The following is a 13,020-nucleotide window of genomic DNA, read 5'->3' on the forward strand; positions in this document are numbered from 1 at the left end:
TACACCATATACGTTGAACGTTTACATTCCGATCTGTTGGTAACATTTTCGTTTATTCTTTTTCTTCCCCGGCCTCAATAATATGCTGTTCAAATGTGAGGTCATTCTGAGCAGTGCCTCTGTTCCTATAGCTCTTTGAAACTGGAACTTTAATTAAGGATAGCCGGTAAATACCAGCGATCCAAACCCAGAGAACAGCCCACCATGACACTCCAGCGCAAGCCACGATCCCAGGCACCGCTCCGTCTTAACGGCCAACTCACCGCCGACCTGCAGCAATCGACCCCCAGAGCTGGCAGCCCAGCCACGGGGCGTGCGAGCGCCTATATCGCTGAAAGTGCGCCACCACAGCGGACGTCCGAGAAGCCGTAACTCGGCAGCGCAAGCAAACAGCTTCCACGGGTACCGGGATCGATATCACGGCGCGCGTAAGGCTCATACCTACTCGGCAGGATCGGCGACGGGAAGAATATATGGTAAGCAATGACTAGACGAAGATGATAGGACAACACAGAAGAGCTTTCGTGATATGAGTGACAGGCGTACAAGGCAAAAATTATATAGGGAGAGAATGTATTATGTCCAACAGTTAATGAAGCCATTGGGGGAAAGTGCGACTCTGACATGAAGAGGTTAGTAAAGGAGCGGAAGTTTCGACCGACCACCTCAAACCAATCAGAAGAGTGATGGCAAAAGAATTGGTTCTGTTTAGATTCAAAAGTATTGTTTCTAGCTGAACTATATTACTACAGAAATATCAACCCGTATGCCAGGCAGGATGGTGTACAAATTTCAATGTGTGACAATACACAGAATGTCCCAGAATATTTACCCTGATTCTAAATTGCAAACAGTATTTATTTGTGGAACATGTTTATGATATCATGTTTTCAGTGTCATGACGGTTTCTTTAACTTGTCTCAGTTTCTGAACTTGTCGCTGAGAGCACCACTATCGATTAAAGCTTAAAGTGGCGGCTTCAGTGCTTCAAATAGGATACGTTTTGTGGCTGGCTCAGACAAAATCTCAAATCACGATGCAACAAATGTTCATAACGATTTATAGAAAATCACCGTCAGATGAGATGTTAATTTAAGTCATGGATGAATTTTTTTGGACATCTACTGGTGCGGTTGAAAACAAGGAAAGCAACTAGTGACTTTAAAGGCTGTCGGAACATTGCGACAGAATTCTGTGAGACAAGTATTAAGTCAACTCCAGGTACCGAAGTCAACGGTGTCTAGTACACTCCAGAAACGGTTCCTACTGCAAGTTTACGAGAGAAATATTTTGATTAAAATGTAACCACGTGACCTTGTGTCGGCCATGTTGAAATGAGGCCAGTAAACATCGGCTGTTTATGGCAACAAAAGATAAATTAAAACAAATATCTAAGTCAGACACATTTTACTTTGCTCCACGACGCATTTAGAGGACTTACCACATTCATCTTCCGGTGGTCAGTGGATTAAAACCCAGTGTTGGTTTGTCTGAGTTTCATCTCGTTACAAATAAGGTACAAATAACATCTGGTAACGTAATATTGCATTAGTATTGAAAATTTCAAACAATAATAAAGCTACTTACAATATATTCCAACTCATGGAATCCTTATGTTCGACTGAAATATTCATTTTCATCTTAAGACGTCACACAATCATGAAAGAACATAAATAGTCCAAACACCTTCTACATCTGTATCCACATCTATCCACGGAAAGCCACCTTGAGGTGTGTGGCGGAGGATACTTAGTTTCCCACCGTCACTTCGCCGTTTTCCTGTTCCAGGCACACGTCACTCACGGGAAAACGATTGCTGGTAAGCCTCCATGTGGTTACGGGTTTCTCTAATTTTACATTTATCCTCTTTGCGCGAGATATACATAGGAGGAAGCAACATATTTGTCGGCTTTTCTAGGTACGTACAGTGTCGTAATTTTAACACCAGTCTCTTCCTTCATTCCACTGCAATCTTGTAGCCTCTTTGCTTATCTGTATACAACAGTACTATGCTCTAAAATGTCTCACGGAATTTCCAACTTTATCGACTAGTTTTTTTATATACACTTGATAGAAAATGAGAAGGTTTTTGACGTATATCAATCAATACTCGACTCGAAGAGATCCATTCAGACACTCTGTGCCCATAACTGCATTGAAACTGCGGATGACACGGAGACCGCTCAAATACTTAACCTACATTACCGAAATTGTTTCGCACAGGAAGGTAGCACTGTAATTCCTCCTTTAACATGCCGCCCGAATGTTAAAATGGCATATTGAAATAAGTATCCAAGGGACAGAGAAGCACTAGAAGTTGCTCAACAGAGAGGAGACCAGTGGCCCTGACAGAACAACAGTTCAATTCTACACTGAGTATGTGAAAGAACTTGTTCCTTTTATGGCAGCAGTGTACCGCAAATCTCTAGAGATACCAAGCGTTCCTAATAACTGGTAAAAAGCGCAGGTCATTCCAGTTTTCAGGAAGTGTCGTTGAGCAGACGCACAAAACTATAGACCTATATTCCTGACGTCGGTCTGTTGTTGAATTTAGGAACGTGTTCTATGCTCGCGAGTTATGACGTTTCTGGTGACCACAAATTCCCTCTGTAGGCATCAACATCGGTTTTCTTGTGAAACCAGGTCGTTCTATTCGTACGTGAGACCCAGAAAGCAATCGATACAGGGGCAGACGTTGATGCCTTTTCCTTTACTTCTTGAAGGCGTTGCATACAATTCCGCACTGCCGCGTAACGAACAAAACACGAGCGTATGGAATATCAGATCAATTATCTGACTGGACTGCAGAGTTTCTAGAAAGCGTAACACAGTATGCCATTCAGAATGGAGAGAAGGTTTTAGGCGTAAAAGTAATTTCGGGCGTGCCCCAAGGAAGTGTGGTAGGAGCGTCACATTTCGCAATGTACATTGACGGAAAAAAATCTCAACACAAAAAAAAAAAAAAAAAAATTAAAGTGCAGTAACAGAATATTCGGGACTACATTTGCCTAAGTAAGATATTTAAATGATTAACTTTGGAAGATCACACTTTAATGTAGGCGCGAGACAATTTGTTGTAAATGTGAAATACTGTTATATTAATAACCAGTGTGTTACATGCAAGCATGCAGAGGCGCAGTCATTCCGTTTTACAGGTGCCGGATGTCAGTTTATGGGATAGAGTTCCATGCCTGTTGCATTGCCTATTTTGAAGAAAGAGACGCGGCTCAAGGAAAGAAAGTTGGCGGGGAGGGAAAGGTGGCTGGCAGTGGGGAAGAGGAGGGGCAGAGAGGGGGCAAAGCGAATTGGATTGGGTGGTAGGAGGGGGTCAGATAACTATTAGAAACGGGGCGTGTGTAAAGAAAAAGAAGGGACATCGTGACTCAGCTGCATTTCGTTTCTCTTAATTAGTCCTTAACTAATTAGATCGATATTTAAGCGTGAGGCGTTGGACTGAAATGGTAACGACAGCTTGTAGCGCTCGTAGTAGCTGCCCAATAAGCAGTGTTAAACTATGCACCAAACGACAAAATGATGTATGTGAGCTAATGCACATGAAATAATATACACAAAAATAACACACAAACACACACACACACACACACACACACATAAACACGATACTAACATGTAACACACACAGTAATAACTAAATTTATTTAAAAAACTCACAGACTGTAAATATATGATTAACATGCATTGCACTGAAGATCCAACCTCCACTGTGCTGGCTGGCTGTTTGATTATTTGTGTGATCAACATTTGGACTTTCACAAATGAAGGTTGCTTTACAGTAATAATATGACTACGAAGCGTTAAATAAATGCGTCATTGAAAAGTAAACTTTGCGTAATTAATTCCTTAACTTCATCAGAGGTCTTAAAAGAAACTGTTTTCACTGGAATTAGTTCACCATAGTGCATCCTCAAATAACGATGAATTCAGATTGTTACCTTTTAAAGGCAGCTTTATTATCTATTTTACAACACTTCGTACATCTGTCACATAAGGCTGGTTAACAATCGTTTTAAATATATATTGAACCGTTATTTGTTTAAAAGTCGACTATATTTGTCCAGTACTGAACATTTCAATTTATCTGGTAACTGCTTCTGCTTTTTTGGCTGTGAAATGGGAATTGACCTTAACATATGGAATGTAAGATTGGGAGACACTCATTAATAACTGAATGAAGAATGTAAAAGGAAATTCACTGCCTGAATAATTATTCAGATAAAAGCACACACCTGAGACAATCTAGATTCAGTAAATCTAACACTTAACTTTGAATAGCAGCGTCCTGTGAGAAAATTATCTGTCTGCACAACACTTGTGGCAAAAATACTTAAGATATGTAGTCAGGTCGGTGAGCAGTTTTGCGTCTGTACTGCTGATGCTAAGTAATTTCTACAGCTCCAGTAAGTTAGATATTTAGCTCCATCCAACACAACAGCCCGTATTCGTTGTAATCTGCCGCTTTCCTTATTTAGCTATCCACGCAACAGCGCAAACAAAGTTGCAATGTCCATTTCATCATTACGTCAGCCGGCTGTTAAGCATTATAAAAATTTGCCTAATACATTCCATGACGTCGGCGTAGTGTTGCGATCTAACTGGCAACACAGAAATGTTAATTTATACACGGTAAATTAGAGGCTGAATTTATGTCTGCTCACTGACAACCACACTGCATGACTTCAAGAAGAATACTCACAAAGAAGACTCTTAAAAGGGATGATAATAACCAGTTATTTCTCTTTTGGTGCTCACATAGAGTGCTATTCTCTTTATCTCCTTTACCCGTCGTTATTAACATGTATACTTTGACACAACATTTACTTATTTATTTTTACATCACATTATTTAAGTTATTTAACATTTCTGATGTCAATAAATACTATTTGAAATAGCCTGTGCAGCTACTTATTTACAATATTTGTCACTAGGTGGTAGCACTATACAGCACCATACACTTCAGACTGTAATATTCCGTTAGCTGCTGGTCGATGCTGTAAGCATCCACAAAGCTAGTAGCCACATGGATGTCTACACTCAGACAAATGTTCTCGCTACTTGCACATGTAACCTACGCGAAGAAATGAAAACTGATTTTTAGAAGTTTTCGGACGTGGTGATACATATATCGCTAGTTGACGTCTTGCTTTTGTTCTTTCCCTGCCACTGCATGGATTAATGTTTCCTGTAGGGCGGTGGTTGTGTGGATTTTGTCCAAAGAGGACATTAATGTCCTACTTTCCATAAAATAACAAGGTGGTGTTGTAATTCAGCAGCTATAAACGCAACAAATTACTTTCTGACGCCAGTAAATTTACTACATTGTCCACTATAAGTTAGTAAAAACCACGACTTCGTACATTTACTCATCCTGGATGTATCACACTCTGGGAAGAAAAGTGACACAAGTGAAAAAACGGCAGGTTTTAGTTTTTGTCACGGAAAAGTACGTGTAAAGTGCTTCAACGTGTACGTAAAACGTCACATCTCTATCTCGAAAATTCGTCCACTTCAGGACAGATGTGTCATTTTTGTTCTAGGCTATTTCATGAGTCGCCAAGTCAAGAACTGTGTCATTTCAGCGTTCATATTGGAAGGTGTGCATGGGTCATTCAAGAAAAGTGGCGCATTCTGCGTTCTGAAACTTTTCATATGTGAGGCAACTTAAATCTAATTGTTTATAGCGTTGATTATTACAGATTCTGTATTTATACAGTGTCTATATCTTACATTACAACGTCTTTCAGACATACATTCATGTCAGAATGAACTGACACCATTTTGATGGTCACAGCTGTTATAACATTACGCGTCCATTGCCGCGTAAAAGAAAAAAAAAATTAAATTTCTGCTGTAAACGAAGTTAACATTGAATCTGATTTCTCGGCGAAAAGTATTCATACATCATTTACGCCAATTTATGATTATGTTTTCGTAAATTGTGTTCTTCACATTGTATCTCGATAAAATTATAATAATTTTTATAAACTGCAATTGCAATACGCATTTTGTATTTTGCTAACACAACTTCATTTTCCTTTTCATTTTTAATTTTTTACTTAAGTACTAATTTTGCCTGACGGTGGTTGTAATGACGAATTATATATATATATATATATATATATATATATATATATATATATATATATATATATATATATATACTCCTGGAAATGGAAAAAAGAACACATTGACCCCGGTGTGTCAGACCCACCATACTTGCTCCGGACACTGCGAGAGGGCTGTACAAGCAATGATCACACGCACGGCACAGCGGACACACCAGGAACCGCGGTGTTGGCCGTCGAATGGCGCTAGCTGCGCAGCATTTGTGCACCGCCTCCGTCAGTGTCAGCCAGTTTGCCGTGGCATACGGAGCTCCATCGCAGTCTTTAACACTGGTAGCATGCCGCGACAGCGTGGACGTGAACCGTATTTGCAGTTGACGGACTTTGAGCGAGGGCGTATAGTGGGCATGCGGGAGGCCGGGTGGACGTACCGCCGAATTGCTCAACACGTGGGGCGTGAGGTCTCCACAGTACATCGATGTTGTCGCCAGTGGTCGGCGGAAGGTGCACGTGCCCGTCGACCTGGGACCGGACCGCAGCGACGCACGGATGCACGCCAAGACCGTAGGATCCTACGCAGTGCCGTAGGGGACCGCACCGCCACTTCCCAGCAAATTAGGGACACTGTTGCTCCTGGGGTATCGGCGAGGACCATTCGCAACCGTCTCCATGAAGCTAGGCTACGGTCCCGCACACCGTTAGGCCGTCTTCCGCTCACGCCCCAACATCGTGCAGCCCGCCTCCAGTGGTGTCGCGACAGGCGTGAATGGAGGGACGAATGGAGACGTGTCGTCTTCAGCGATGAGAGTCGCTTCTGCCTTGGTGCCAATGATGGTCGTATGCGTGTTTGGCGCCGTGCAGGTGAGCGCCACAATCAGGACTGCATACGACCGAGGCACACAGGGCCAACACCCAGCATCATGGTGTGGGGAGCGATCTCCTACACTGGCCGTACACCACTGGTGATCGTCGAGGGGACACTGAATAGTGCACGGTACATCCAAACCGTCATCGAACCCATCGTTCTACCATTCCTAGACCGGCAAGGGAACTTGCTGTTCCAACAGGACAATGCACGTCCGCATGTATCCCGTGCCACCCAACGTGCTCTAGAAGGTGTAAGTCAACTACCCTGGCCAGCAAGATCTCCGGATCTGTCCCCCATTGAGCATGTTTGGGACTGGATGAAGCGTCGTCTCACGCGGTCTGCACGTCCAGCACGAACGCTGGTCCAACTGAGGCGCCAGGTGGAAATGGCATGGCAAGCCGTTCCACAGGACTACATCCAGCATCTCTACGATCGTCTCCATGGGAGAATAGCAGCCTGCATTGCTGCGAAAGGTGGATATACACTGTACTAGTGCCGACATTGTGCATGCTCTGTTGCCTGTGTCTATGTGCCTGTGGTTCTGTCAGTGTGATCATGTGATGTATCTGACCCCAGGAATGTGTCAATAAATTTTCCCCTTCCTGGGACAATGAATTCACGGTGTTCTTATTTCAATTTCCAGGAGTGTATATATATATATATATATATATATGAGGCTTCTGGGATGGAAAAGTTCTGAAGTTCTGAAACTATTACATGGGGTCATAATAAAAACAAAAAAAGATTTTAGAAAATCGAGAAAAGTGACGCAACTCAAATAATTAATTAATAATTCCTTCATAACAACTCACATTCGACGACTACAGAAAATGATTGGAAAAGAGCACAGATAGTCCCAGTCTTCAAGAAGGGTCGTCGAGCAGATGCGCAAAACTATAGACCTATATCTCTTACGTCGATCTCTTGTAGAATTTTAGAACATGTTTTTTGCTCGCGTATCATGTCATTTCTGGAAACCCAGAATCTACTATGTAGGAATCAACATGGATTCCGGAAACAGCGATCGTGTGAGACCCAACTCGCCTTATTTGTTCATGAGACCCAGAAAATATTAGATACAGGCTCCCAGGTAGATGCTATTTTTCTTGACTTCCGGAAGGCGTTCGATACGGTTCCGCACTGTCGCCTGATAAACAAAGTAAGAGCCTACGGAATATCAGACAAGCTGTGTGGCTGGATTGAAGAGTTTTTAGCAAACAGAACACAGCATGTTGTTATCAATGGAGAGACGTCTACAGACGTTAAAGTAACCTCTGGCGTGCCACAGGGGAGTGTTATGGGACCACTGCTTTTCACAATATATATAAATGACCTAGTAGATAGTGTCGGAAGTTCCATGCGGCTTTTCGCGGATGGTGCTGTAGTATACAGAGAAGTTGCTGCATTAGAAAATTGTAGCGAAATACAGGAAGATCTGCAGCGGATAGGCACTTGGTGCAGGGAGTGGCAACTGACCCTTAACATAGACAAATGTAATGTATTGCGAATACATAGAAAGAAGGATCCTTTATTGTATGATTATATGATAGCGGGACAAACACTGGTAGCAGTTACTTCTGTAAAATATCTGGGAGTGTGCGTACGGAACGATTTGAAGTGGAATGATCATATAAAATTAATTGTTGGTAAGGCGGGTACCAGGTTGAGATTCATTGGGAGAGTGCTTAGAAAATGTAGTCCATCAACAAAGGAGGTGGCTTACAAAACACTCGTTCGACCTATACTTGAGTATTGCTCATCAGTGTGGGATCCGTACCAGGTCGGGTTGACGGAGGAGATAGAGAAGATCCAAAGAAGAGCGGCGCGTTTTGTCACCGGGTTATTTGGTAACCGTGATAGCGTTACGGAGATGTTTAATAAACTCAAGTGGCAGACTCTGCAAGATAGGCGCTCTGCATCGCGGTGTAGCTTGCTCGCCAGGTTTCGAGAGGGTGCGTTTCTGGATGAGGTATCGAATATATTGCTTCCCCCTACTTATACCTCCCGAGGAGATCACGAATGTAAAATTAAAGAGATTAGAGCGCGCACGGAGGCTTTCAGACAGTCGTTCTTCCCGCGAACCATACGCGACTGGAACAGGAAAGGGAGGTAATGACAGTGGCACGTAAAGTGCCCTCCACCACACACCGCTGGGTGGCTTGCGGAGTATCAATGTAGATGTAGATGTAGGTGTACACGTGTCTATTACTGTTCTATAGACTATAACGAGTTTTACTGCCAAAATTACTTACTTAAATTTCAAATGACGCTCATATTTTTTCAGTATAAGTTTTATATAATCTTTCCAAAATATTGCGCTTTCGAGGTGTCACATTCTTCCTGTCGGAGAGCAATATTTGGCATGGCGTGTCTTTGTTGTCCAACCCTAACAGTCTCGTCTGAAGAAACAACTGTTTTCACTGCACTCGTACCTAAGCCTTTCTTAGGACTGTTGCCGGAAATTTCTGATTATTCAGAGTTAGTATAAAGCAGCATACACATACTGTTCTAAATGTGTTTAAAGTCAAAATCAAATTAAAATGTTTCTAGGTGTTGAAAACTGTAGCTCACGTACGCATCCATACCGACTCGCTTATGAGATAAAACGATTGTATTTTTTCTTGGAAAATAACTGTATTAGATTTCTATTCTCTTTCTTTTGTTATTCAAGGACTGGATATACTCCAGAATAACCTATGAACAAGCGTATCTAGAGTAAACTGATAGCTTTTGTTTTATGTGTCCTTGATATAGTAAATAGGGAATATTGTACAGTATTTCCATGCTTTTCCATTGCGCCGACGTCTACTATCATGACGTAACAACGACTCAAAACTCAACAGTAGCCTCCATTCCAATCGGAAATTTCTGAAATCCTCGTCTGTAAATTGGCAGCGACTCCATATCGCATTGTAGGAATTTTCTGCTTGTCCTCTGAACAGACAGCAAGTATGATCGTTGGTTTGTGATTACAAAAGGGGTCGGTTTATAAAAGTTTGTTAATAAAAAGCGCATCGGGTTTCAGGATGGACAATGCAGCTGAAAAGGTATGTTTTGTAACTTCCATCGGGAAATTTTATCTGTATTCCGAGTTATTGCTGTTTTAGTATCCCAATATGAATCACTCGTTAGTTGGCATACCTTTCTCTTCGATGCATTGCTTTTTGCAAAATATTTTTGTTTCCAATAGATGTAATAATCGCTGCTCACATACATATGTTCGTCGCAGCAAGACTTGATTTACATATACTGTGTTTGAGTGGCAAGGCAGTGCTCGTATTCAGCGGTCGTCAGGATTCCGGCTTACTGCTGATGCGTTTATACATTAGCTCAGCCCGCATTTGACTTACGGCACAGATGCAGCGTCTCATTACTGCCAAAAAAGATACACAAACAGAATATCCAACAGCAAAGTAACAAAAGACTATCCTTAGCTCCATGTCATTGTGCGAAATATACACCGAATTAAAACAAATAGAACTACTCTTTTTTGTCATTCTGTGCTACGCGAACCTGCAAATGAAAATGAAAAATTAAGATAAACATTAATAATAAGAAGGATTAATGCGGCCTAAGCCCTGGTGGATGCTATTGCTCCGAACACGATCGTAAGACGCACATACGCAGTTCTTCGGAAACCAGACATATAGTCACAAAACTTCTACACTGAACACCGGACGCGTTGCTTGAACAAGACAATTTCTTACTAGGTAATGTATTTTGGTAATTTTTGAATGATAATCTAAAATAATCAGTTACTCTCTTTTAGCCTATTTTTATTTTATTAATCGAGTAGCGGATCAAGATACATTTCCTTTCACGAGATAAATTTACTTCATTTTCGTAAGATTTATTATCATTGCACGGTAGTCGTCACAATGGAACACAATTTGTATCACAAATACAAAATCTATATTATGTACAATGCCACGTAATTCCAGTACATGTATACTTGATCACGACTAAACGAAAAGCATTTCAATATGACCCATTACACGGCACGTATTACTTGTACAATTTTTTTCAATATTTTACAACGTAATTTTGGTATATACTAGTCAGAAGTGTGTTACTTCTACAGTCCGAATAAAATGGCTGTGTGTTTTCGTTTTCCGGGTAATATGAATTATCTGACCGTTTCCAGTTTTGTCGTTCCAGATGTTATCCTGACACCCTCAATTAGTTTCAGTTTAAATACATCTACTATGTAGTACCACATGGAGTACTAAAACACTCACTTCCGGTGAGAAGGAAATACATAACAGCTCGTTTGCAGACAAGACAATCAGATACTAGGAAGTAATATTCTAATTCCGGCTCATCTCCGCTACGTGTGCTACTTCCATTCTCAAATTTCCCGTTCCAAATTCGAACTGTCAGATTTACTAATATTATGCTTAGAGTTAACAGGTCCATTGTATAGTTCACTTACAGGTAACAGTGACTTACAGAAGTAGTTCCCACTCTCTGGTTCTGATACGAAATCTGGTACCTTCATGCGACAGCAGGTCCCGTTACATCAAGCATTATGTTATAATTTTTAACCGATGATACGCGTTTTCTAGGCTCAAATACTGCAGAGTCACGTTACAGTTGTTCCGAGCGGTGTTGTGCAGTGGTGCAGTAACGATACACTGAAGTCGACATACGAGAAGGCGGTGCTCAAATCCGAATCTGGCAGCTCTGTTTAATGCCGTCTGGTCCGCTTGTTACCAAATTGGTCGATGTCCTTCATCATTCTTCCTCAAAACGTGCTTGTGTTCCGTCAACAAGGATCTCGTCAATGACGGGACGCTATACTCTAGTCTTCCCTCCTTGCTTTCGTCTCTCTAAGCTGTGTTAGTACTCATTAGTATGTGGCATGATCTTCGCTTTTGCTTACCTTCTTCGTATCATTCTACAAATTCGTCAATCAGTTGGTCTGAGGTTTTCCTCGCCCTCCCCTCCTTGTAGATATGTGAATGCTCTTTTTCATGACATACTCATAGGGTCTTTGTGGTGTGTCTGAACTTGGATTTTAGAGTTTTTCATTCGTCCGGACGACTTTAAAGCTACTGCTTACGTACTCATTGCTAAATGTCTCTTTCGTTGTTATTCCTTTCGCCCATCGTACCATGCGCATTTTTGTTTCGGGGAGCATTTGTTAGTGAGTCTGTTGTCATGGCCAGACTTTACTAGCATACAACATCGCCGGTGTCACAGTCATTCAATAAATTTGGCCTTTGGCAGTCAACCTTGTAGGCAGGGCAACCACAGCTGTGAATAGTAATCTTGGGTATTAATAAACCGTTTCAGCTGTATTTAGTCCTTTATTATTGGATCACTACCGGTTTCGTGGCACTAAAAGCCACATCTTCAGGTGAACATCTGGTTAAAATAAATCCGGAAGGAATACCCACCCTGAGATATACACTGATACTGTAAATTATTTTAAGATTTAAAACAAAATTATAAAATATTAAATACCTTCCAATATATGCAAGCAAGTCGTAGCTCGGTATAGGTATGTAGATAACGTTATCCTTCTTTTCAGCCGGGCACCCGAGGCATGCTGTCAATTCGTGGACGAGCTAAATGGCTTAGACGAGAACATTCAATTTACCGCTCAGCACAATGAGGGGTTTCAAATGGTTCTGATGGCACTGAGCACTATGGCACTTAACATCTGAGGTCGTCAGTCCCCTAGACTTAGAACTATTTAAACCTAACTAACCTAAGGACATCACACACATCCATGCACGAGGCAGGATTCGAACCTGCGACCGTAGCAGCAGCGCGGTTCCGGACTGAAGCGCCTAGAACCGGTCGGCCACATAGGCTGGCCAATGAGGGGGGAGGGGGACGTTACCATATCTGGATCTTAAGATTACCTTACGTGGTACTAAAGTCGGATTTGATATTTACAGAAAGGCAACTACCAAAAATATAGTGACTCGTAGCTCCTCCAACTACCCTGCCAAGTACAAAATGTCAGCCTTCTTACTGTTTCTGTACAGGCTCCACTGAGTCCCGTTGTCAAGGAAAGCCTTTGATAGAGAGTTTAGAATCATACACTACACAGCCTACAAA

At 41.8% G+C, this 13,020-nt stretch overlaps 1 protein-coding gene across 1 annotated transcript in view; it reads left to right on the forward strand.

Moving 5' to 3' along the window:
- Positions 1 to 204: 204 nt before the first annotated feature.
- The window catches only part of LOC124616217 (protamine-3-like), a 109,879-nt gene continuing 97,063 nt past the window's right edge, over positions 205 to 13,020 (forward strand). The window contains exon 1 of the mRNA XM_047144520.1: positions 205 to 368. Within this exon, the coding sequence (XP_047000476.1) occupies positions 205 to 368 (164 nt within the window). The remainder of the gene's footprint in view (positions 369 to 13,020) is intronic.

The sequence above is a fragment of the Schistocerca americana genome, chromosome 5 (assembly GCF_021461395.2).
Source record: "Schistocerca americana isolate TAMUIC-IGC-003095 chromosome 5, iqSchAmer2.1, whole genome shotgun sequence".
Classification (NCBI taxonomy): domain Eukaryota; kingdom Metazoa; phylum Arthropoda; class Insecta; order Orthoptera; family Acrididae; genus Schistocerca; species Schistocerca americana.